The sequence below is a fragment of the Macrobrachium rosenbergii genome, chromosome 4, assembly GCF_040412425.1.
Source record: "Macrobrachium rosenbergii isolate ZJJX-2024 chromosome 4, ASM4041242v1, whole genome shotgun sequence".
Lineage (NCBI taxonomy): Eukaryota > Metazoa > Arthropoda > Malacostraca > Decapoda > Palaemonidae > Macrobrachium > Macrobrachium rosenbergii.
Genome location: NC_089744.1, coordinates 47,317,458 through 47,344,586, shown reverse-complemented (window position 1 = coordinate 47,344,586; position 27,129 = coordinate 47,317,458). Strand labels below are relative to the sequence as shown.

Genomic DNA, 27,129 nt, shown 5'->3' with positions numbered 1-27,129 from the left:
TTTTTTTTTAGCACTCTTGTTCTTTTGGATCATTTCCGTTTTATCCTCATTTCAAGTGTGACTGCTACTCCAACTTTCATCGCTAGTTGTCGAAAAAGCAACATCTTTGTTTGTCAGTCGCACAGCATCAAAGGAGGTTGGTTTTGAATTTAGTATGAACGTCTATAACCTCTTTAAACATTGTCAAGAATGTTTGATAACTGAGTTGCAATGCAAGTATGAGCATGTGAATGGGCACTAACCCCTTCGGATGCCACTCACGTATAAAAGCACTTCTTTGGTTTCCGAGTCTGAGCCTTGTGCCATCCATTTCGTCTTGACCAGCTCCCTTTTGAAATGACCAACGTTTGTTTTTTGTTCACACAGAATTGTAAAATTTCATAGTTTAGGAATTAAGAAGCCGTTTGTTTTAGAACGTCTTATCTGAACATGTTAACATCATATGATAGTAATTATCAACTTGTATATGAACGAAAGAACGTCCATAGAGAACATTTTTAGACTTCATTTTTATGTCCTTACTTTTTGGTGTATTTTTCCTTTTTGCTTCATGTAAACCGTGTGGAAATATTATAAATTTCTTATCATGGAAATTTTTTTTATATTATGTCAAAAGTCTTTTTTAAACGGATCAACGAAATGTGATATTGTTTTATGGATTGGACCACTGCTCCTTATCTTATTACGTGTGAAGATACACAGTACCGAGATATGAAACGAATGACAATCATATAGTCAATGATTGGTCCAAATGTTAGGCGAATAGGTAATACGACGTGGATAGTAATTTTGTATAATGCATCCTTGGATATGCTTCATTTTTATACGACGTAACGTAGTAAAGGCTACTTTTTAGATCTTCTTATTCCGTATATTGCTTTTCAAAGATTAGATTTTTTAAGGTTTTGCCTTGTTAATGGGTAAGTAAATGCAAAAAAATAAGAGGCTTAGTACCAATAACTTCAGGGTTTCTTTCGCTTAATTATTTTGGAAACCAGAGTAAATGAGGTTACAATCCACATCTTTGGATGACCATTTTTTAAGCATCACAACATCTTCGTAGCGAGTATATCTGTTATTTATTCCTTATTATGTAACAATAAGAAACTATTAACCAAACCTAAGGACAGAGCAAAACTATTTCACGGGGACTTTGTCTAAATAGTCTTCTATTGATGATCTTCTTCCTGATACCTATCGTCCTTCCACGTTTCACAAAAGTAGCTCTCCATTCAAGGAACATGAAGGTATCCAAGAAAACGGAGGTGACAAAAATTATTTTACAAGATGTCTATGATATTTCCTGAAGCTACTATGACATGTTGTTTAGTACTGTGGCTAATCCTAGGGTCTGTACAAATTTTGATACATTAATAACAAATTAATGAATATTCTTCTACTGTTCTTGAAGGTTACTGAAAAGGTGACATTCAAGACCTTATAGAATAAAAAATCTATACACTTCATGACAAACATCGTTATTACAGGTAGCAATACTAGATCTGATTATATGAGTGTGTCCAGAATTGCTCTGGTTGGCTTTATTGCCGCTTATAGCAGGCATATATAGTTCTCCCTGACTTCAGAGGAATATGAAAAGTCTTGGAAGACATTTTTAAAATGGAGATGCTGTGTGTGAAGCTAAACCAATCACCTCCACCAATCACCTCCTGCTTCTCCGGCCATGTAGCAAGTAAAGATGTATCTATTAAACTTTCATTATTTTAGATATGACAACCTTTACAGTCAGCCATATCTGAGATTCCTTCACTGAATCTAAGTCTCCTTCCTACTTGGATATCTATTTGTAGGGTGGTAATGATATACGGGGCTTTCGTCTGCAAGACGGTTTTTTTAACTAGGACTAGGCGTCACGAGGGATACACGGTGAATGAGGAACAACAGTGTCTTGCCAAAAGATTGGCGGGTAAACATCGGTAGTGCACGGCTGCTACATGTACTCTACAGAGCAATTGCATAAGCAATACCATACAATCAACATATCTTGCACTATCCAAGTACAAAATACAGGATGACAGACAAATAATTAAAAGGAGAATTGTTTCGTAAAGCCAAAATTTCTCATCTGGGGAATAGCCACACGGGACGACTTGCTATACTCTCTTAACTCCTTCTCCCTGTAAAGATCATGGATTTTCTTCTTATATGAATGACTCGCTAGTGTACGGCAGAATGTTATGTTAAAAGCAGAACCTTTCCCTGTAAAACTGTAGGTAATGAATCTATTGGTGTTTGAACACATGCAGAGTATATCCTGGAGAGGTTCTTGCACTCGCACTGGAACACTTAATGTCGAGAATTTTCTCGATGATAGCTTAATTTTCCGGCTCTTGCAGGACCCACTGAGACAGGTCGGCCAGACAGGGGATTAATGATGAATCATCCGGGTTGACTGCATAAGTGGGCCATGAGCCTTGGTTCATAGGTTGTAAACCAACGAGCATGGACCTTGCAAACAAATAGTTCCTGTATTCCACGTGTGTGTGAGCGCGGTATTTCAAGATACATTCTTAAAGAACTTTTTATAGCCATGCCGAATAATTGTGCAGTGTATGGTTGTTCGAACCCCAAGTTTAAATAAAAAAAAACTTTAGGATAAGGTATTTTAGATTTCAAATGGGGAAACTACCGAGATAAGTGGTCGAATACATGTCGTCGAGCAGATTCAGTCATTCCTGAAAATACAGTGATATGTTCTGTTCATGTCAAACTCCAGGATCATATACAGTAGATGAAATGAGGTCACGGCTGCTGATTATTTAAAGCCCTAACAAAAAGCGGTTATTAAAGGAAGACGCTGTGCTATCTCTTCATTTGGCAAAGCAAATGGTGTTTAAAACTTCCTTGTTGCCTATGTAGGCTACATGAATAAAAAATTAATGCTTCAAATGTAATATATATACATACAACGCATCTATGTATATGCATTGTGTATAAATACTCACAAAATCTATTATTTTCTCTCCGTTAATAAAGCTCAGGGAAAATGTATAAAACCTTGTCATCTAGACAGGCGGGAGTTGATGTACCAGTTGAGGTGTCGATTTTTTGCAACAATACTGTATTTCAGAATTTGGCACCTCAGCAACGTGCTAAGAATTTCAAAAAATTTCGAGAAAATTGAAACCTCCAGGATTGAAATGAGGAAATAAATAGATTTAAATATTAAGCACAATTGTACATAAATACAGGTTACACGAGGAAAAATTTCTTTTCATTTATTGAACGTTTGGGGTATTCTGGGTAATCTTCATTACAGCTTACCTTATGTTTGCCTAAGATGTTGTTGAACACAATACAAAGAGATGTTTATTACTTCAAGTTCTTACCCTTGTCTATCGATAAAAAAAATTAACTTATAATTTTGACATAGGCTGTATTTTTTTAAACAAAATAACCGACGCTGTTAAATAACGAGGTTACGGGTAGACCACCATTAAAATATAAAGTTAATATAAAACTGAAACTATTAATAAAAAGACGAGGAAGAGGGTCGATCGTTCTGTTGTATCTTTGAGCCGGTACCCACGTCGTGGGTCCTGCCAGCGACCTATCTTAGTGGGTCCTGGGTTTTTGCCCGATGTTCTGGGCCTGATACAAAATCTAAACAAGACGCCGACACAAACAAGAGGCCATTTTCTAAGTTTTAATGCAAAAATAGACTATAAACATACAAAAATATACCCAATCTATTTCGATTTTATGTTAATCACAAAATACAATTAAATTTACAATGACACTACTCTAAAGCTAACTATAGCTGGGTTTACAAAAACTGGTGACCACGAGGTCACATGAAAAATAAATGAATCCAAACCACAGAAAATGAGATACACTTTCGCTACGAGCGACTTGTGAGAGAGGTGCGAAATAATGAGCAGGAAGACAAGTACTGCTAGTTTATTGATGAAGCGATCCGCTTATAAGCCGCGTGCGGACGCCTGCGTATAACGCAGAGAGCGAGAGTACAAAAATTTACAGGTGACCTGAGGTCAAACTATTTCTCTACAAAAAAACAGGACAGGTACATATAGAAAACATAATGATTAACAATGTCTGGTTAGATATAAAAATACTCTGTTGCATATACATATTGCATGGTCAATTGAACAGATAATAAATATACAATTCATAATGATAATTATATTTTGTTCGTCTGACCCTAGGTCGAACGTGAAGGCACCGCAGAAAACGGGATGTTCATTACAGGGAACATGTTGAGCAGGGACTTTACAATACTCCCCCTCCTCAAGATGTAGGTAACATCTGATCAAAGCAGGTATCTGCTGGGGCGGCAGAGGGGACCCCGCTTTCTCAATGCCAGCTGGAAGGGGTGGTCGTCTTCTTCGGCGCCCATTGGAGAGGTGAGTTGGGGTGCCCTCCTGCCTGGTTTTGGGATTTTCCAGGGACGCCCACGACGTTTTCCTGCATATGGGGCAGGCCGGGGGTCGCTATTTCCTGCAGGGGGCTTTGGGAACCGCCCCTGACGTCCTCCTCCAGGAATGCGGGTTTGAGACGATCTATAGATATCCAGTCTTCCTTTCCATAGACAGCTACCCGAAATGCCTTTTTGTTCCTCTCGAGCACGAGGAAAGGTCCCCCGTAGGGCCTGGTTAAGGGTGGCCGTGCGACGTCGTCCCTGACGAAGATGTGGGTGGTGGAGGATAGACCGGGAGGCATGAAGGGGGACATCCTGTCAGTGTATGTCCGCTGGCAGGGGGCAAACTTCCGAACCCTGTTGCGGAGCCTCTGCGTTGCCAAGTCGTCCCTGTCCTCTACGGTGAGTTCCCCCGGGACCACCAGGGTCTCCCAGTAGACTTTTTCTGCTGCGGATGGGTCGCCGTTGGCTCTGGGGGTGGTACTTCCAACTCTTGGAGGTGCAACAAGCCATGAGGGACGCCTTCAGGGACCTGTGGAACCTCTCCACCATTCCATTGGCTGCAGAGTTGTAGGGGGTGGTGCTGTGGTGAGTGGTCCCTAGCAGGCGTGCCAGGGCGGTCCACAGCTCGGACAGGAAAGCTGATCCAGCTGGAGAGGAGGGCCACTGCACACGCACTGGAGGTGGCTTCTTGCATGGGCGTAGCTTTGGGCCACCTGGTGGAGAGGTCGACGACTGTTAGAAGGTATCTTGCTCCTCCTGATGGGGGAAGAAGACCCACCACGTCAACGTGGATGTGCCTGAAACGTCTCCTTGGCTGGGGAAAATCGCCCAACCCAGACTCAGTGTGCCGCCCTACTTTGCTGGCCTGAAGCTGCATGCACTGCCTTGCCCAGGCCGTTGCATCCTTCCGTATGCCGTGCCAGACAAACTTCTCTGTCAGTAGCCTGGCCGTCGTCCTTCTGGAGGGGTGGGACAGTCCGTGAATGACGTCGAAAGCCAGCCGACGACGGGAGGCCGGCACCAGTGGGCAGGGCCGGCCGGTGCTTACGTCGCTCAGCAGTGTTGACCCTCCAGGGCCGAGGGGCACGTCCTTCTACTTCAGCGACGTGACGGCTGTGCGGTAAGCTGGGGTCTCTGGGTCAGCGGCTTGTTAATGGGCGAGGTCCTCGTAGTCAATCCCAAGCTGCACCGCGTCGATTTCGATCCTCGAGAGGGTGTCGGCTACTGGGTTCTGCTTGCTGGGGAGGTACTTGATGGTGCAGGTGAACTCCGCGATGACTGCAAGGTGCCGCTGCTGCCTGGAGAACCATGTGTTCCCCAGCTTCGTGAAGGCGTGGACCAGCGGCTGGTGGTCAGTCCAAACCGTGAAGGGTGTACCCTCCAGGAGGAACTTGAAGTGGTGTACCGCCTGGTACACTGCAAAGAGTTCTCTGTCGAAGGTGCTGTAGCAGGACTCGGTGGGGCTGAGTTTCCTGCTGAAGAAGGCGATGGGCTGAGGGGTCCCGCTGATGACTTGTTCCAGGACGGCACCTCAGGCAACGTTGCTGGCATCCGTCATCAGCTGGAGGGGAGCGCTGGGGTCCTGGTGGGCCAAAGCTGTTGCCTTGGTGAGGGCAGCCTTTGCCAGGGAGGAGGCCTTCTGCTGGTTGGGGCCCCACTCTAAGGTCTTTGGACGACCCTTGAGGACCTCCGTCAGGGGGGCCATGGTGTGCGCGATCCCTGGGATGAATCTCCCGTAGTAGTTGACCATTCTGAGGAATTCTTGTATGGCCCTGATGGAGGTAGGGGTGGGGAACCTCACAACAGCCTTGACCTTTGATGACACTGGGCAGACGCCTCCTGGGGATATCTCGTGGCCCAGGAATTCCACCTTCTCAACGCTGAAGGTGCACTTGTCGAACCTGATGAAGAGGCCGCTCTCCTGCAGGTGTTGCAGGACCTTCTGGATGTGCCGCAGGCGTTCCTTGTGGGATCTGGAAAAAATTAGGATATCGACGTACCAGACGCAGAAGTTCAGGTTCCCCAGGATGCTGTCCATCAGCCTCTAGAAGGTCGTGCCCACGTTCCTCAGGCCGAAGGTGGAGAAGGCGAAAATGTAGGACCCAAAAGGCGTGACGATGGCGGTTTTGGGGATGTCTTCTGCCGCTACAGGTACCTGAAAATATGATTTCAAGAGATCTAATTTTGAGAATATTTTGGCCCTGTGGAAGGAGGCCGTTAGGTCCTGCATGTTTGGTAGAAGGTAGTGGTTGGGTTCTGCAGCGAGGTTGAGCTACCTGTAGTCGCCGCAGGGCCTCCAGGTGCCGTCCACTTTCTGCACCATGTGAAGGGGGGAGGCCCACGGGCTGGGAGCCTTCTTGCATATGCCCATCCATTCCATCTCAGCAAAGGCCTTCTTGGCCTCCTGAAGGCACTGTGGGGGAAGCTTCCAGAACTTCACGCACATTGGGGGACCCTTTGTTTTGATGTGATGATATATCCTGTGTTTGGCTGGTGCCCTGGGCACCTGATGAAGCTTGGGTTTGAAGACTTCTGGGAATTCCTTGAGGAGGGAGGCGTACTGGTGGGGCACGACGGAACAGATTGCGGGCTCCCTGGGGCTCGGCGACAAGGGCAGGGACTGGCAGGACTCAGTGTCTAGCAGGCGCTTGCAGCCGACATCGACTGCCAGTCCAAAGTGGGCAAGGAAGTCTGCACCCAGGAGCGGGGTCTTAACATCAGTGACGATGAAATTCCACCTGTACCTCCGGCCAAGGATGGAGATTGAGAGGAGCTTGGTACCGTAGGAGAGGATGGGGGACCAGTTGGCGGTTGTCAGGGAGGCAGCTGGGTCTGACAGACGTCTGCAGTCCTCTCTGGAAGGTGGGAACACTGACCGTATGGCTCCAGTGTCGATCAACATCATCCTGCCAGAGATGGTTTTGCTGACATAGAAGCCTACTGGTGCAGGGCCCCTGGGTGTTTTAGTTGCTGCTGCCATGGCGGCCTGTGAGGGTGGCCGCCGCCACCCCCGTTTTTTGGAGGGAAGAAAAAGCAGGGGGCTTCACAATTCCGGGCTGCTTCTCCGAACCTCTGGTGGTAATAGCAAAGCCCCGGCCTCTCCCTCTTCTGCTGGTGGGGTGGCTTCCTCTGGCCGACAACGTTGATGCTCTCCGTGGTGGGGTCCTCTGGCTGGAGGCAGTTGATGTGGTGTGCAGGCATGGATGCCCGTTTTGTCGCCTTCGTGGAGTCTGTCAGCTGCTGCACCACCCTGATCAGGTCCTCGACCGGCAGGGTGTATGCTTCTGTGATCTGCCCACGGACTTCTGGTAGTAGCTGCCACAGGAAGATCTCCCTCAACAGGCTGATCTCTTTGCGCCTGCTGCTGCTGTCAGCCTCAGGGAGGAGGAGGAGGTCCTGGAGGGCATGCCACGTTTCCAAGAGGTTTGTGTCCTGCCGGGGATTGAGGGCGAGGTCAAGGGCACGGACGGCTCTCTCAGAGACCGGCAAGGAGCAAGTCTTAACGAGAGTAGCTTTTAACTCCTGGAAGGTGGAGGGGCTCGACGTTGTCATTAATCATGGGGCGATCTTCTTGTATATCTCCTCCGGGAGGGTGTTGATGGCGATGTCCGCCTTCAACACCTCGTCGGTCAGGCCTGCCACCCTGAATTGCCCCTTGACTCTGTAGAGCCAGGACGCTGGGTTCTGATGGGTGAATGGCGGCAGCCTTGTGCTGAGGGCTGCCCTTGGTTGGTCCGTCAGGGGGGGTCATCGCGCGAGGAGCAGGCACCAGCATGGAGGAGTGCGCGGGAGGGGGTTGCGTGAGGGAGACGTCTGCCTCCGAGAAGTTCGTGGTAATTTGTATATGGTTGGGGATATCTGTGTCCATGCTCATTCCGCGCTCTCACTTGGAGTGTGAGGGAACACTTGCGTCAATACACGCTTGGGAGCATGCCATGTGGGTCCGCTAATGACACCGGTAACTTGCCAATGAGGGTCGGTAATGCCTGAATGCTTTGTTAGAACACTGTAATTAGTCCGTTAGGGGCGTGGGTTGGTTAATCGGGCCAAGACTAAGTCGCCATTTGGGTCCGTTAATGGCTTCCGGGAACCACTTCGGGGTCACCACTGTGAGAGAGGTGCGAAATAATGAGCAGGAAGACAAGTACTGCTAGTTTATTGATGAAGCGATCCGCCTATAAAGTGGCGTGCGGATGTCTGCGTATAACACAGAGACCTCGGGTACAAAAATTTACAGGTGACCTTAGGTCAAACTATTTCTCTACAAAAAAACAGGACAGGTACATATAGAAAACATAATGATTAACAATGTCTGGTTAGACATAGAAATACTCTGTTGCATATACATAGTGCATGGTCAATTGAACAGATAATAAATATACAATTCATAATGATAATAATAATACTGTGTTCGTCCGACCCTAGGTCGAACATGAAGGCACCGCAGAAAATAGGATGTTCATTACAGAGAACGCGTTGGGCGGGGACTTTACAGACTTACTCTTAAACAATTCAAGGAACAAAGAATGAATTCTGGACCACATGTAGGTCATCAACTAAGATACAAAAACTACTTTAAAATTGACAAAAACTTACTTGATTGTGACTTAATCGAGTGAGCATAAATCTTATTACTGGACCTGATTCACGTCCATACAAATCAATGATGGGCCTTGATTAAGTTAGATACAAATGATGGAACGGTACTTACGTTTTCAAGCAATATCTAGCCAGTGACCGGCTTCCTAATCTAGAGCACACCTGCCACAAGTATAACGTCTGAGGGCGCTAGAGGAAAAGTGAACATGGAATGTGTCGCATTGTTGGTATGAGCGACCGCCGAAAGGAATTCAGTGCTGATGTCACATGTAATTGTAATGGTCCCAACTGCAAAAGAAGTAAAATGGAAGTAATATATCGTATTAGAAAATGTATAAATTTGGAAACTCATATACAATAATACACCTTTATACCCTTTTCTTCACAATGCAGGCTGGATTGCAAATTATCGTTTTAGGCAAAATGTGTTGTTGCTGCTATTTCCAGTTTGTACTGCATCTTGACTTTGATCTGGAACTCTCATCTGAGGAATATTAAAGTCAATATGCCAGACATAAGATACTAACCTTTTGTAAAAATACAAGTTCATGTTGTTAATTGCTGCTTTCTTGTTTTATTCTTTTAAATGAAAGGATTAGAGCAAAACCAATGTAAGAGGATTATGGCAATATTAGAAGCTGTGAGCAAACTGACTGTACAGCCGAAACCTAGTTACCTTGGGAAACATGTCCAAAACAGTTTGTCGACCCCTCCAATGACTGAGCTAATTGCCTAGAGCGTGTGACTTTGAGTTCCCTGCTCAGTGCTCCATAAGCCACATTGCCAACATGATAGTCAGGGTCAGCTCCGAGATGGAGTAATTCTTCAGTTTCTTTTCTATTCGACCATAACACCACCCTAAATAATGGAGCAGCAAGCTGAAAAAGATGCTCATATCAAACATTTAACAAAAGAACAGATTTATGTTAAAACAACTGAAAGACTCGTTATTCAGTTTCCTTGGTTATATCTAGTTAAAAAAAAATTACTGGGCTGAAATGAAACCTACCAAATCCTTGTATGTATTTTGATCTTTGTCCTCTTTGTCTGGATTCATGTTGCAAGTCGGACAATACATTCCTGAGTGTTTCTGTGTGGCCATCGACAGCATCCACGCGAGATGGCGTTGTTGATGACATTAGGGCAAATATGTCACCAGTTCCACATGATTGTTTGCAGCTGCTCGGTGTAAAAGTGTTCAGTGGCTCCTGGCTTTACTTACTGCTGGCCCACAGTCTTCTATAAGCTTCTTTACCGTTTCCAGGTCACCTCTCTCGACTGCGTCAAAAATCTTGTACTGAAAAAATTGGGGAGATATGAAATTAAGTTGATAGGATTGCATATGGATTTGCTGTGAATAATCATATATTATCCTTAACTATATTTTTAATTGTAAACAGTTCCTCTTACCTATTCCTCAAATGAAACCCTCCAGGTTCAGAGGGTTTCTTAATTTTCCTCTCAGAATTAAGCTTAATAAAAAAAAAATGTTAAAAACATGGCAGTGACAGTGGCTATTTTAATTGCACTTTTCCGTAAACGTTTTTCCAATTTATTACCAACTTCCACACAAAGACAATAAAATTTCCGTGAACCTACCTCTTCACTAATGTTAAAACGATGGGCCATAGCTATGAAGTAAAATAATCTGATTGTAAGAGTAATGACAATTTTCACTGTAACCTGATAAAGGAGGCCGAAAGGGTTTCAGAAATACACTGGGTTTTCTAATATTAAATGATTTATATCTCTTCTGTGCTTTCCTGGGTAGTGATTTCAAATTCTACTCATTGTCTTACGGGCAACCTCTGTAAGTGTTTCTCCACTGCATTCATACAACGACAATATGGTTCAATGAGTACATAGTGGACTCTGCGCATACAATGCGACTGTGGGTTCTGTCTTGTAGTAGGCCGTAGGTGATTTATAGGGGTCGTAGCTGTGACGGTGTCTCTCCACCAACTGACGAACACACTCAGTGGCCACATGCTCCAACAGGACTCTCATTGATCAGATCTCAGCTGTGAAAACTTGTCTCTGAGGATTTGTTGATTTTATCTTATTATTTTGTTCTCTCCCTCACACTCGCGCGCATGCTCAAAGTATGCAGACGTTACAGCTTTGGCCAAAATTTTCTGCACTTGCTCACGGGAAGAATTTATTTCATTGTGCAAACAATTTGTTACAGGGCTTGTGAGGTTCAAGAAATGTCAGAAGTGAAAGACTGATTCTTTATTATTCTCGATAGGTGTTTATAATGCGGAAAGTGGACAGAAAGGTAGCAGGCAACCTGAGGGCCCTGCTGCATCCATACAGAAATTGTGTTTGTTAACAGGCATAAGAAGACATATATAATGTGTTACAGAACATGTAAAAGGCAGATACATATATTGGTGGAAAGGCCGTACAATGATGCATACAATGAGATGCATAAAGAATCTGAAATAATAACAAGTAACATATATGGCGTGATTAATGTACATATGAGGAGCAAAACACAAGAATGGAGAGGCGATTTGATGCCCATACAAATACTCCCCCCCACCAAGACAATAATTAGAGGAGCAATTATTGGATGAAACAACATTAATTACGCAATCACTGAGGTAGTTGGAGTGGGCCCCTACTCCTCGAGAACTGTGGGCGTGGGGTGGAACCAACATCTGGGGTTGGTTCGATGTGTCCCCTGGGCTGCCCCGGACCCTGCTTTGGTGGGGCGCCGGGTGTGTCTGCAGGGAGGTACTGAGGGGGAACTCTGGGGCACCTGCCTGCCTCCTCGTGTACTTCGCTGTCCAACAGGAATGCCGCCGTCAGTCTGTTGATGGTGACCCAGTCTTCATGCCCGTGGATGTCAAGGAGGTATGATGAATCGGTGGGCCCCCTGTAGGCCCTGGTTAAAGGTGGTCAATGGCCGTCCACCCTGAAGAAGACGTAGGCGCAGGAGTCTAAGGTGGGTGGGCTGTAGGTGGTGGTTCTGTCAGTGAAGTTCTTATGACAGGGCGCGAACTTCTGTGCGAGTTCCCTCAACCTCGGGAGGGCGGGTATCAGCGCTGTCGGCCGACGGCAGGAAGAATTCTCTGGGAACGGCCAGTGTCTCCCCGTAGACTTTCTCAGCAGGGGAGGCATTGTCATTTGCTTTCGGTGTGGTGCGGAGACCCAGCAGGACCCAGGGGAGCTGTTCCTTCCACCTTTCGTCGGTGCAACGTGCCATGAGAGTTGCCTTAAGAGAGTGGTGTGCCCTCTCAACCATGCCGTTCGCTGCGGGGTTATAGGCTGTTGTGCTGTGTAGTGTTGTACCCATCAGGCGTGCCAAGGAGACCCAGAATTCTGACAGGAAAGCTGGATCCCTGTCTATAATGGTGCTGTCTGGCACTCTGAAACGGCACTGTTGATGCCTCCTCCATGGGGGTTGCCTCGGGCCAGCGGATGGAGCGGTCTATGATCGTCAGGAGGTATCTGGCTCCTCCTGACTGTGGAAGATTCTGTGTGCTTGGATGTTTTACTCACCTGGCATGGGATGCAGCTCCTTGCCCACTGTCGGACGTCCTTGATGATGCCTTGTCAGACGAACTTGTCAGTCATGAGGCGCACGTTGTGCGCCCTGATGGATGGGAAAGACTGTGGACTATTGTCAAACGCCTGCCTCCTCCCCGAGGTGGGTACTAGAGGGCAGGGGCGGCCCGTGCTGGTGTCGCAGAGGAGAGTTGTGTTTGAGTTTCCTTAGGGCACGTCTACCTACTTAAGAGCCATCACTGCTGTTCTGTAGTCTGCCGTCTCTGGGTCTGCTGCTTGTTCTTTTGCCAGGTCTTCATAGTCAATGCCAAAGTGAAGGGAATTGATTTCTACTATTGACAGGGCATCGGCTACTGAGTTCTTCCTGCCAGGGATGTAGTTGATGGTGCACCCAAATTCGGAGATGGCGGTCAGGTGTCACTGTTGCCTTGCAGACCAAGTGTCTCCCGGCTTTGCAAATGCGTGCAACAAGGGTTTGTGATCTGTTAGGATCGTGAATTCGGTCCCCTCCAGCAGGTACTTGAAGTGTCTCATGGCCTGGTAGATAACCAGCAGCTCCCTGTCAAAGGCGCTGTAGTGGGTCTCTGCTGGCGAAAACTTGTGGTTGAAGAAGGCCAAGGATTGGGAGGCACCATTCACTAGTTGCTCGAGTACTGCGCCGCAGGCGATGTTGTTGGCATCCGTTGTCAGTCTGAGGGCGGCTGCGGGGTTGTAGTGAGTCAAGGTATCTTTTCTAAATCTTCCTCAGATGGCGGGAAGACCGACTGCATTGCTCCCGTATCTACCAGCAGGCGCCGTTTCGAAATTTCGTCTCTGATGAAGAAGCCTGCTGGTCGAGGGGAGCTGGATTTCGTGGTCACTGCTGTTACTTGTGGCTGCTTTTGTCGTTTTTTGTAAAGGAACCGGGAGGTCTGCAGTTTCTGGTGTTAGTGCAGAATTTTCTATGGAAGAAGCACCATGCCGGGTTTGACCATGTCCTGTGTTCCCTGAATGGTGTCTTCTTCCTGTAAACGGCATTGATGTCTCCTTGCTGTTGTCATTCTCCTCCGTCAGGCTGCAGACTCCCAGGGCAATGGCTGCAAGGGCGGCGGCATGTTTCGAGGCTTTGGTGGCCTCGTGTATTTTCTGGGCAACGTCGACTAAGGCATCCATGTCAAGGGTGTCTGCGTCTTTTATCTGGCCCCTAACTTCCTGTGTGAGGCGCCGAAGGAAGATTGCTCTCGTTAAGTCTACCTTCCTCTTCCTCCCATTTTTGTTGTGGCCGGGCAGTGTTACCAACCCCCCCATAGTTCGTCCCAGGTTTCCCTGGGTGATGCTTCTCCGAGGGGCTGGGATATTAGGTTGAGTGCACGCTGCACTCTCTCAGTCACGGGCATGGAGTAAGTTTGGATGAGTTTACCCTTCAAGGCCACATATGTGACCTTGTCCAGGTGCGCGTCGAGCCATGGGGAGATTCTGTTGAACACCTCTTCTGGGAGCACAGTCATGGTGACATTGAATTTGATAACATGGTTAAAGATGGCTCCCTCTTGGGCGTGGCAGGAAATCCTCTTGGAGAAACGCATGGTGGTCATACCGATGTAAGAACTGAGACATCCTCGGATGGGGCATGAGTACTGGTATACCACTTTGGTTTTCTTCAAGGGGTCCTGCTGAGGGGGGCCAGGATTGTTACGCATTACCAAGCTGCTCGTCTTTTTGCTCTTGTAACAAATAACCAGATGAATATTCTTGTTGAGGTCAACATGGCTGACATTATTCTCGATGATGTTCTTGAGGGCTTGTTCGTCTTTATGTTTATGGTGAAATTGTCCTGAACGCATAGAGCTCTTCTATAAAGGACCGCCCATAATTATAACCAGAGAATAGCAAGAAAAGACATAATCACGAACATGGAAATAATTGACCGAACTACCAACCACCGCCGCCTGCGCCTCTTGGAAACATTTGGGAATGAGAAACCAACCCTCAGCATTATGCAAGAAACCTTTCTCCTCCCCATGACCGCCAGGAGACCTACACCGAGCGACCCCCATAGCGAACGAGTGAATAAAAATTCGGAATCTGAGGATCGAAATTCTCCCATTCATTCCCAGCACTACAATGTCGCTCGCACGCAAGACGAGCCCTGAACATCAGCGTGAGAGAGAAGGCTCCGCCCGAGATGACCTGCCCCGGGCAGCCAATCATAATTCAGCACCGATCAAGGCACCCCTATAAATACCGACCCAAGCGCCTTTTTTCTCCAGATCTTCTTCAACCACATCCAGAGGATGACCAACGAGCTGGTCGAAACATGTTGACGGTACCTGAAATAGAACCTGAATCCAGACGACGAAGGATTTCTGATTGGACATTTCAATAAAAGACTTCCCGCATTCCACACACTATCCTTTTTCCAATATGAATATCGGCCAGTTGCAGACTAACTTCGCTGAGCCCGAAAAGCAAATCATAAGGAAAATAGAAAAGACTTTGTAGAAGATAAATTCGCATAATACAGCCATCCTTTTTAACAAGACCTGTTTAAAAGAGGATCTACTCCCTTCAAATAATAATAATAATAATAATAATAATAATAATAATACCGACGTTCATGGTGAGCGGTTTAGCCTCTACAAAAAAACGTCTCTCGGTGCCACCAGCGCCACAGTCGCTCCGACAAAATAAAGTAAGTGCCATTCTAAAACAGATATGGTTCTGTTTCATTTCTCAATCTCGCCAGGCATTAGAGATAAGTATACTATCTTACAAATTTCATTAATATGCAAATATACGTCCATGACATTTAACACGAACAAAGCACATAAAAAGGGTATAGGAATTTAATTCTCGTCTGGCTGTTACCAGCCAATTGGAAATTTACGATAAGGAAAATCAATAGCGTAACTAAACCTAATACCATATTGGGTAAGAAACAGGTCTCATGTATGTATTACCATACATAAATATATCAAAAGATTACTGTTCAGGAGAGAGAGAGAGAGAGAGAGAGAGAGAGAGAGAGAGAGAGAGAGAGAGAGAGAGAGTAACTGTAATGAATATCTGCAAGAAAGGCAAATTGTATTGTTCATCCCTAGAGAGAGAGAGAGAGAGAGAGAGAGAGAGAGAGAGACTAATAAATATTCTGGAAAGGTATATTGTACTCTGCATCCCAAAGCTGCGTTTGGTGGACCGATGATATCCGACTTCACCTGTCACAAAGATTTTGCAATGTAAAGTTACTGAATTTCGTAGCCGTCAACTCTCGAGATCATAGCTCTTTGGGATATTAAAAGAAGTTGTCCAGAATTCATGAATAAGCCGGAGGACGTATGATTACAGGTTTACATTTTACTTGACTCAACCTGCACGAGAGAGAGCTTGCTGGCACAGTCAGTGACGTCACACTTTCATCAAGAATGCGTCATAACCATGACAACGCGCAGAGGGAGGAACACTGATCAGGCTGCTGCCTGTTCTCCTCGCTCGTGAGTCGTGTACTGTATATATATACGAACGGAAGACTGTTGCGTCATTACGGGCTGCTCTGGAAGCAAGAGCCCGTGCTGGCACAAGGCCAGCTAAATCTAAAACAACAACAACATGTTGCCGCTACAGTCATCACTGGGGAGTCTTCCCGATTAAGTGACCTTTTGTCTGTGCCGCACTTTTCATCGTCTAGGCCAGAGGTGCTTTTTCTCTCTGTTGTGGCGACGGGAGGACAATGGCACCAAGTTGGGATACAGATTCAAAGGTTTGTGTCTTCTTCATCTAGAATTCTAGATAACAGAAGCTCCTGAATATTTTAAGTATTGACTCTGAGGTCTTGCATCTTTTGAGTAAAAGGATAATCACTTGAAACGAAATGCATTATTTAAAAAAAATGACGTATAGGAGATATGACCAAAGAACAAATGCTGTCACATATGTTTTTCACCATAAAACATTACTTAATTCATCACATTTTCTTTTCTTCCCATCACTTTAGATATCCAGTAATGTGTATTTTACCCATTTTAATAAAATCTAAATACTGTTAGGTATTTATGTTTATAACTACCTATAACCAGAGGTTATATTTGTGTTTACAGATACTTACTACTCATTAAGCATAACTACCCTGTTAACTATTTTGTCTTCTTTTAAACTGTATATCATTATAAGTTAGTCTTAAAAATAAAGTCATTCAGGAAGGATCTATCTGAGTTTTGTGTCCATCCAAATATACTTCAATGGCGACGAGGAACTGACTCACGAAAGGGAAAATTAAGGATGGCGCATTTGGGTAATATAGCAGCATATGACAAATCCGAGGACTTTGAAGATTATGTCGAAAGGTTTGATCAGTTCTGCTTAGCAAATGACATAACAGAGGAAGATAAGAAACGGGCAGTTTTCTTGAGCGCCGTTGGCGCTCCTACATATGGACTTCTGAAAACATTGCTTGCCCCTAATAAGCCCTCATCAAGGACTTATCGAGAACTTACTGAGCTTTTGAAAAATCACCTCCACCCAAAACCCATCCTGATAGCTGAACGTTTCAAGTTTTACAATAGGAAACAACGTCCAGGAGAATCCATCACTGATTACGCAACGGAGCAACGGAAATTGGCGGAAACATGTCAGTTTGGTGCTTTTCAAGAGGAAGTTTTAAGAGACTTGTTTGTTATTGGATTGGCCAACCGCTCGGCACAGAGGAAACTATTAAGTGAACAGGAGCTTGACTTAAAGAAAGCATTTTCGATTGCGCTAAGTCAGGAAATGGCGGATGAAAACGTCACGAAGATTCAGGGTCAAACTCAGGAGGTAAAAAAAGTTGTTGGGCCGAAAGCTTCTCTCCTTGAGTGTTACCGTTGCGGGAAGACAAACCATAAGGCTGATGTTTGTTTCCATAAGGATACTGAGTGTAATGGGTGTCATAAAAGGACACCTTCGTAGAATGTGCCGAAGGAAAATCATACCACGGTCAATCGAAATTGGAAATATGGAAGACAAGGAAGGAAACGATCGACGATCAACATGGCAGAGGAGGAGACTAGCGGCTCGGAAGAAGAAACTACAGAGTGCAAACTACAGGATGAATTGGTGCATACAATGAAATACTGTGTTAAGAAAATGAAAGCAAGACATAATAAGGTTCCAGAGATAATAGTGAAAGTTAAGTTAAATGGGATACCAATTGATATGGAATTGGACACGGGAGCTTCTGTGTCACTGATAAGTGAAGAGTATATTTTTCAGAGTTGGTCAGCTATCCAGACCCGCCATTACCAAAAGAGTTCATAAATACTCGTGAAGAGTTAGGCGATGCAGTTGCAGGTGCAGAGAAGAATGAAATCCCAAATGTAGAAGAAAAGGAGGCGGCAGCTGCAGAAAAAATATCGGGAAGTGAAAATGGTAAAACTTCTGATGACTCACCTGATAGATCGATATCTGAATTACCAAAACTTCGAAGGTCTACCAGGCAAAGTAGACCACCTGACTATTTTAGAATGTAAAATGATTAATAGTATTATGTATGTTTTGTATTATTTATTCAAAGCTATGCCACCATTTAATTATTGATTGCTTTATCCTTTTATTTGCTTTAATCTTTCATTCTTTTCCCGAGGGGAAAAGGTGTTAGGTATTTATGTTTATAACTACCTATAACCAGAGGTTATATTTGTGTTTACAGATACTTACTACTCATTAAGCATAACTACCCTGTTAACTATTTTGTCTTCTTTTAAACTGTATATCATTATAAGTTAGTCTTAAAAATAAAGTAATTCAGGAAGGATCTATCTGAGTTTTGTGTCCATCCACTTCAATCCAGCGATATTGTGCTGAAAACGATGACGGGAGAAAAAATAGAAGCCGTCGGGATATGCTACGTAACTATGGAAGTTCATGGACACAGAGTGGAGGAAGTGCCATTGTATGTGGTACAGGGGAATGGACCTGCCTTATTCGGTAGGGACTGGCTGCATTTTGCGAAATTTGACTGGAAAAAGTTAGCTGTAAATCATCTGCATTCTGGTATTCTGAAAACCTCAAAGTTAGAAGAACTGTTAAGGAAATATGGTGATGTCTTTGATGGTGAACTGGGTACAGCCAAGAATATAAAGGCTCATATTCGTGTAAGAAAGGATGCAAAACCAATCTTTTATAAAGCGAGGGCAGTTCCTTATGCAATCAGGGAAGCTGTGAATGCAGAACTTAAAAGACTAGAATTGGAAGGAATTATTGAAAAAGTTGACTATAGTGAGTTTGTGTCTTCTTCATCTAGAATTCTAGATAACAGAAGCTCCTGAATATTTTAAGTATTGACTCTGAGGTCTTGCATCTTTTGAGTAAAAGGATAATCACTTGAAACGAAATGCATTATTTAAAAAAAAATGACGTATAGGAGATATGACCAAAGAACAAATGCTGTCACATATGTTTTTCACCATAAAACATTACTTAATTCATCACATTTTCTTTTCTTCCCATCACTTTAGATATCCAGTAATGTGTATTTTACCCATTTTAATAAAATCTAAATACTATAAAGAAAATTAAGCGATTCCTTCTCTAAATAAACTTGTCGAAAATCCAACAGGACGTTTTCATTGTAAATATATTTTAAGTGAAAAGTTTTCTGCCTGTTAGTAAGTGACCTGGTACGTAATGGAAGAATTCCTTTAAGGGTTAGACTAGAAGTATTTATGGATAACCGGATTTCTTTCAATGGAGACGTTCCACTGTAACCTGTATTTGCTCCATATTATTGCGCCAGAGTATATTTTTTGCATCTCAGCTTCTTTCATTTTTGTTCCTAAAACATTTAGCATACATCTGCATTCCACCATGACGGGTTTCTTATTTTCTATTTTACCTTCATGTTGACATTTGTTTATATAGAAACTCGTTTATATATAATTTATGTCATCACATTTAGCCAACTGTTGTCTGTCTAGTGTAGTGCTTGTCAGAAGGATCAGTTAAATTTTCAGCTCTGTTACAGGAAAGAATAAGATCAAGAGTCTATATTAAGGCAGCTATAAAACCATGAGCAAGAAATGGTGTTCCCATCCTCACCACGGAGGGACAAACATGAGAGCAAAGAGCAGGCACAGGAGATTATCCAAGTTGAAACTCAAACGCTTCCCTCACGTAGAGAGACATGTGAGTATTTTTAGTCATGTCACGGTTCGGCCCTTAGAAAAACGTTCCAAATGACATGTGTGCTGATTTCAAGAATCATGATGTTTTATTTTCATACACAAAGAATTGTAATGCTACTTATAAAGCAAGAGTTCTCTGTCAAATAGGGTAGGAATTCACACAGTTCTGTAATAAAGTTAACTGTGGAAGAGCCTTATGACTGACTACGGCACACGGGTTTCATTGCATTTCAAGAAGATACTAAGACAATGAAGCAATTGCTACGAGAGGGGAAATTATTATTATTAAAGTAGTTTAACCAGACCACTGAGCTGACTTTCAGCTCTCATAGGGCTGGCCCGAAGGATTTGATTAAAATACTAGGTCTAGGCCTGAAGTCAAGCGCTAGGACCCAATAGATCATCCGATACAAAGATGAATGAATTAAAATGAAATTAAAAACTGCACATAGGCAAATCCTCTCATACAATTAATACATTTACTCAGACTTCCTTACATACATACTAAAACGGTATATTAAAATTCAAATATAAATTAAACAAAATTTTAAAAAATTTTCTTTTTTGTAAAATTCAAATGTTAAAAGGGTTTTCATGCTTTTATTATTTACTTATTTTTATATTTTGTTAATTAAATTACAGTTCTTCAAGAACATCAAAATTGGAATGATTGAGAATGTGAAAGATTCTGACAAAATTTCTTTCACTGATCTATTTCCAAAAGTAGACATTCGTTGTCGGTCATACTTTGGACATTCACATAACACATGTCTGACCGTTATTATTACTCTGCACTCTGAGCACTCGGGAGCCGGGCCACGTGGGCTGCTCATTAATAAGTGCCCATGTGTCAGACGAGTATGGCCTATTCTGAGGCGTGTTAAAATTACTTGTGCGTCTCTCTCTCTCTGATATGATGAACTCCATTTTTTAACATTAGGTTTTAGTTCTTTCAGTTTATTACTTTCAGGTTCTTCATCCCATATATATTGCCATTTATTTACGATACCCATTTTTATGTGAGTTGCATAATCAGTAACAGGGATATTCACATTTGATCTTGTCATGTGAGTTGCTGCTTTAGCTGCTTTGTCTCACCATCATTTCCTTTGATCCCTACATGCGCAGGGATCCAACATATTTCTACATTTTTTCCATTATTATATAATTTATGGAGACATAATTTAATTTGTTGTACTATATTATCTTTTGATTTGTAACTTTGAATAGTTTCTATAGCACTTCTTGAATCACTGAAAATCACAAAATTATTGAATGATGATTCTTTTATTATTTTTATAGCTGATGCAATTCCATACAATTGTGCTGTAAATATAGAAGCATTATTAGGAAGAGAGAACTGATAAGTTTTGTCTTGGGACACTGCAGCATATCCCACTCCATGTTCTGATTTAGATCCATCTGTATATATTGCGTAATGTGGACCTTTTCGGTTTATATGCTCTATTGTATGCTGTTTATGATGTTCTGTTGTATATGAGTTACTTTTTGATAAATACTTGAGGTGTGTGCAAATTCTCATTTTATTCATTGTCCAGGGAGGAGGTGATTTTACTATTAAAGGCACTTATTTATTTATATTCAGCGACTCAATCTTCTAGCTCTAATTGGGAAAGGTGGTGGATGGTTGTTTATAAGGAGGGATGCGACAGAATGGTTGTAACTGTACTCTGCTGCATCTGTCTGCCCGGAATGGCCTGAAAGACATCGTCCAGGTGATGCAAAATGCTGTTGATCCAAATGCTGTCAACCGCAAAAAAAAAAAAAAAAAAAAAAAAATCATAAAATTATTTAGAGAAAATGCTGATTTTTTTTACGTTTTTTACAATATATCTTTCTTTTTTTTTCTGCAGCTGGCAGCCCCTTTGTTTACTGCTGTGCTTTGGTCTGATACTGACCATATTGAAGAATTATTAAAATTAGGAGCAGATCCTGACAATCGTGCTGGAAAACTGGAAGAAGGAATCTTGGCACAGAACTCAAAGTTAGTACTCCAAGGGAACTAGCCATGGCATTAAACAGAAAATCAATAATTGACAAGTTTTCAAAGGTAAGAGGAATTACTTTGGTATTTATCACCATCTAGATATGCCTGTCTTTTGAGTACACAGAAAACTGCCTTGTCCTTGAAATATATAATATCCTTTTGCCGTAAACTTCTAAAAACTCAGAATTGCTGTGGCACACTGAACAGTAATTGGAGGTAAGCTTCTTTTTGCTTGGATGCATTGGTAAAATCTGAAATCCCTACAAACTTTTACAAGTGACTGACAACTATTGTTCTTATTTGCATAGGTTTATTACTGAAAATAACATATCACAATTTCCACCTCCATATATGAAGATTTATAATGCTGGAAATGTGCTCTTATTTTCATGCATTTCAATTCTGATTTCATTTATGTTTGAATCTACAGTATGTCATGGAAAAGACATGTGCAGGAGCAGCAATCAACGGCGTAGTACAGACTCCAAAAATCAAGAACACAACAAAAGGCTTTGTATCTATCTTCACCTATGGCTCATTCAAAGGCCGACAAGATTTAGGAAATGGAGCTTCTGAAAACGATGCTAACAACTTGGCCAAAGTTTTCAGCGATATTGGTTACAAAGGAGATATCACTTACTGCAAAAGAGACCTTAAGCGCTTTGGAAGATATCCGACAGATGGAGATGCTGGATGATGCTGACTCCCTCATCTTCTACTTTAGCAGTCATGAAGTAAGTGAGGAAGGGGCCGATGCGTCCTTCCTTACTTCTGACATGAAAACTTTAACTATTAGCCACATCTTAGAATCTTTCAGCGAATCTAAATGTCCTTCTTACTTGAAAAAAAAAAAGCCTAAGATATTCATCTTTCACCTGTGTAAATGGCCAAAAGAGAGGTTGGATCCGAAGAACTTCGTTAGTTGTCAAATAACGAGAAGTCAAAGAAAATTGAAAGAAACTGCTTGTATCTTTTCGAGCATTCAAAAGGACTCTAAACGTGATGGTTCATTATAAAATAAAACACTGTGCAAAATCCTTTCCGAGCAAAGCCAAGGGGTTACTGTTGCTGTAGCCTTTGACAGAGTGAGAGCTGAAATGGGCGTGTGGCGGGATTTTAAAACACAAAAAACAGTACACAACACTCACCCTGGTCCTCGGTTGCTGGAAGATGGAGTAAGGCGTCCACGGTCGCCAACACAGCACACAAAACCACACAAACCAAACCAAAACAGAAAAACACACGACTCACGAACACACAGCAACAAGAACAGCACACTAACAAGGAAAAACAACAACTCTGAATCAGCACACAAACAAACTGTTTAAGACCAAAAAACGACTGACCGGCACTAGCTCTGACTCAAAAACTGCCTCCAAAACCGAAAAATCCTCACATATATTCCACACACAGACAGCGCTGTAAACAAACTAACGACCTCATCCCTCTTCCAACAACCGAAGCACTCACTAACGACAATTACACTCTCTCTCACAGAACGTTGGGAAATGCTAAATAAAAACAAATTTATTCATCCCTCTATAGGCGGAGTTGGTATCGAATTCAAATCCATTTTGTGGACCTATAATTATCAAGAAAATTTTGTTTTAATGCCTAGTATACAACGGATTACAGACTGGAATGTCTGAATGTACTGAGCTACTATGTTTTGTCTGGATGAAGTATCATCAACGCAATACTGACTTCTAATATTAACATTTATTTTGTATATATCTTCTTACAATTATGTAGTTATAAACACCTTTTTATAAAATATTTCGACAATGTGATCCTTTCCTACCCTTTACTTTCGAATGTTTCCTAGAAGCTTCAGGAAACAATAAAGAAAGTGTAAGGATGGTATTGAGTGACATACTGGCTGGGTGTAGTCTAGTTTATTGGTGGTTCCTTACTGAATGAATGTACATGTTTCAGATTTAGCTGGCCTTGTGCCAGCACGGGCTCTTGCTCCCAGAGCAGCCCGTAACTCTATGTTGATGAGTCTGTGAGATGGGTATGAATGTACATGTTGCTGTTGTTTCAGATTTAGCTGGCCTTGTGCCAGCATGGGCTCTTGCTCCTAGAGCAGCCTGTAAATGAATGTACAGAATCTTCAAAGTTGTTATTGGCTAGTGCGAGCCGCAAAGTAGTTTCTACACACGGCCAAGGCAAAACAGAGATTATATTTCGGGCATCTGTGCTTGTAGACAGACAAACAGATGGCGATTGTGAGACACAATAAACGTACAATGATAAACCATATTTCAATGGAAAGGCCAGGAAATTCCGCATATGGACATTTGCATGAGATTCGAGACATATTAATGAATACAATGCAGTAGCATAATATATGTGAAATGGGGAGACGTGTAAGGACTGAGGTATGAGTGACATACTGGCTGGGTGTTTACTGGTTTATTGGTAGTTCCTTACTGAGATAAATGTACATTGTTGTTTTGGATTTAGCTGGCCTTGTGCCAGCACGGGCTCTTGCTTCTAGAGCAGCCCGTAAATAAATGTACAGAATCTTCGAAGATGTTATTGACGCGTGCGAGCGGTAATGTAGCGTCTACACACAGACAGGTAAAACAGAGATAAAAGATTCAGACATCTGTGTTTGTCGGCAGACAAACAGATGGCAATATCAAGAGACATGATTAACATACAGTGATGAAACATATATCAATGGAAAGGCCAGGAAATTCTACATATGGCCAATTGCATGAGATTCAGGACAGATTAATGAATACAATGCAGTAGCATAATATATGTGAAATGGCGAGACGTTTGGCGTCTTCACAAACAGAAACATACACACAGTTTGATACAGAAGATTCGTTGGAACATTATGAGTACATGATTAGAATGCTTGCATGGCAATGCAATTATTGGTGATTGTACATACATCAAGACAACAATGGTTAGGGAGAAACAGACGGAAATATTGTATGGTTGAAATAGCGTTCCTTTAGAGAAAGAAAACGAGATGCTCTTGTTGTCTTGTCCACTCCGATGGACGACACACACACGCACACACACACGTGTTTGGAAGAGACGGCATCAGGCTCTTACAATACTCTCCCCCAAGACGTGGGTAACGTCTGATTGTTTGGAAGAGATGGCGACGGGCTCTTACAATGTTTCCCCCCCAAAGCGAGGCATCGATGCAGAAACTGTCTTGCCGACAATTGTAGTTGGCTCGAAGGGCTTGGGCTAGGGACGAGTAGGAGGCTGAAGGGCGACGCCGATGGGCAGGAGCTCGAGGAGGATGGGAGCGGGTTGAAGGGTGACGTCAGATGATCCTTCGGTGGCCGGATCGAGGGCTGAAGGATGACGGCAGCTGATCCTTGGTAGCCAGCTTGAGGGGGGCGGCAGCAGGCTGAAGGATGACGTTGGCTGGTCCTTCGTTGGTCCGCTAGTCCAGTACGAGTGTGGGGGTGGCTTCAGGTTTCCTGGAGGAGGCAGCCAGGTCTCCGGTGGTGGGGTGGGTCATCATTATTTCCTATGGTTATCATTAATTATGAAATTAGAAAATTATAATTTTCTAGTATATTTTTATAATCTGGAGGTATCCCACTTTGTGGTACAATCTACTTTATATTATTAAAATCTGTATTATCAGCTAAGATAATAAATTTAATTGAATTTTTATAATTCTTTGCCTATGACCTGGCTCATTTTTTATCACCTTTACTCACTAAGCTCTTTGGGCATCTCTTGACGCCCTGTGGGCAGCTCGTCACCTCTTAGGTGCAGTAGGCTGAGGGGGTTCGGGTCGTTTCGGCCGTAAGTCATTTCGGCCGTAATCATGTTTACGTGCAAAATGGACGCCGTGTTTAGTACCAGCCCATGGGGATGTACGTAAAACATAAAATAATAATGGTAAACACCATAAACATAACGGTAAATACCATAAACATAACGTCTTACATTATTTTGGATGTTACGGCTGTAAGTGACTTACAGCCGAAACGACCAGGACCGGGCTGCGGCTCACTATCACTATCTAAAATATGAGAAGTGCACAGATACTACTAAAAGCAGAACTATATTCGTTTCGGTAAGATCCCTGTAAAACATTATCAAAATATGTTTTTCGTTACATATCTGCTAATGAATTTGAAAAACATGTATATAAGAATATTAGACACCTTTTGAACAATACTTGTACTTAAGTAGGTCCTACATTGTTAGTACGTAAAGTCCCCGCTCAACACTTTCTCTGTAATGAACATCCCATTTTCTGTGGTGCCCTCACATTCGACCTAGGGTCGGACGAGCACAATATTATTATCATTATTATGAATTGTATATTTTATTGTCTGTCCAATTGACCGTGCATTATATATATGTAACAGAGTATTTTTATATCAGGCCAGACATTGTTAATTATTATGTTTTCTGTATGTACCTGTCCTGTTTTTTGTAGAGAAATAGTCTCACCTCAGGTCACCTGTAAATCTTTGTACCCGCGGTCTCTGCGCTATACGCAGACGTCTGCACGCCGCTTTATAAGCGGGTCGCTTCATCAATAAACCAGGTACATGGACACCATAAACCTAAAACCACACCATATAACCAAAGACATGTCACGGGCCCTAGCAGTCATAATCCATCGGCTAAGGCTAGGATACCAATGCACATGGCAAAGAATAGTAGACAACCCCCAACCATGCAAGTACTGTGAAACAATCCCAGAAGAACCCCTGGAACACTACCTTCTTGACTGTACAGAAACAGAACAGTTAAGAACAAGGTATGAAGGAAATGAAAGAACAGCTATCCAAATACCAAAGCACATACTGGCAAACATTCATGAATTTGCAGGCTTCCTATGCTCCTACCCACCACCACGGTAACTCTAAAGAATCCTTACCTTTAACCACCCGCTCTCCTTCCCAATTCTTAAATCAGACACAACAGACCCCACCCCCACTTTAAACCAGACAACAAATCAAAAGCCACTCCATCTCATCTCTAACTGCTGACTCTTTAGCAATCACTATCTCCCCTATCAAAATCACCTTTCATCCACTACAATCAACACCCAACAAATGCACAAAACACATACACACACAAGAATTAGGACCGGACAAGGAATATGGCTTTAGATCATCATGAGCTAGCATACTAGCTACCTGTGCCTACTACTCAAGTTCTTCTTTTTCCCCATTTGTTGGCCTCTCCCACTAGCCAACACTCACTGCTATCATACTTTTATCCTCATCTGATGGATACTTTTGGGTTCAAAGAGGTTGCAACCTTGCCTGTAAAATCTTTTCACTTCAAAATCACCCACACCAAAATCACTTTCATGCATCATAATAAAGTTTTCATCTAACCTACCCATCTCACAGACTCATCATCAACATAGAGTTACGGGCTGCTCTCAGAGCAAGAGCCCGTGCTGGCACAAGGCCAGCTAAATCTGAAACAACAACAACATCAATAAACCAGTTACAGGCTGCTCTAGG

General features: G+C 43.1%; 1 protein-coding gene and 1 pseudogene across 1 annotated transcript; both read left to right on the top strand.

Annotated features, from left to right (window-relative positions):
- The first annotated feature begins 16,768 nt into the window (after nt 1-16,768).
- On the top strand, nt 16,769-17,434 carry Arc1 (Activity-regulated cytoskeleton associated protein 1). Its single transcript, XM_067102260.1, has one exon. The coding sequence runs from the start codon at nt 16,769-16,771 to the stop codon at nt 17,432-17,434; it is 666 nt and encodes a 221-aa protein (XP_066958361.1).
- Nucleotides 17,435-21,311: 3,877 nt separating this feature from the next.
- Nucleotides 21,312-22,959, top strand: LOC136837456 (uncharacterized; annotated as a pseudogene).
- The last annotated feature ends 4,170 nt before the right edge of the window (nt 22,960-27,129 follow it).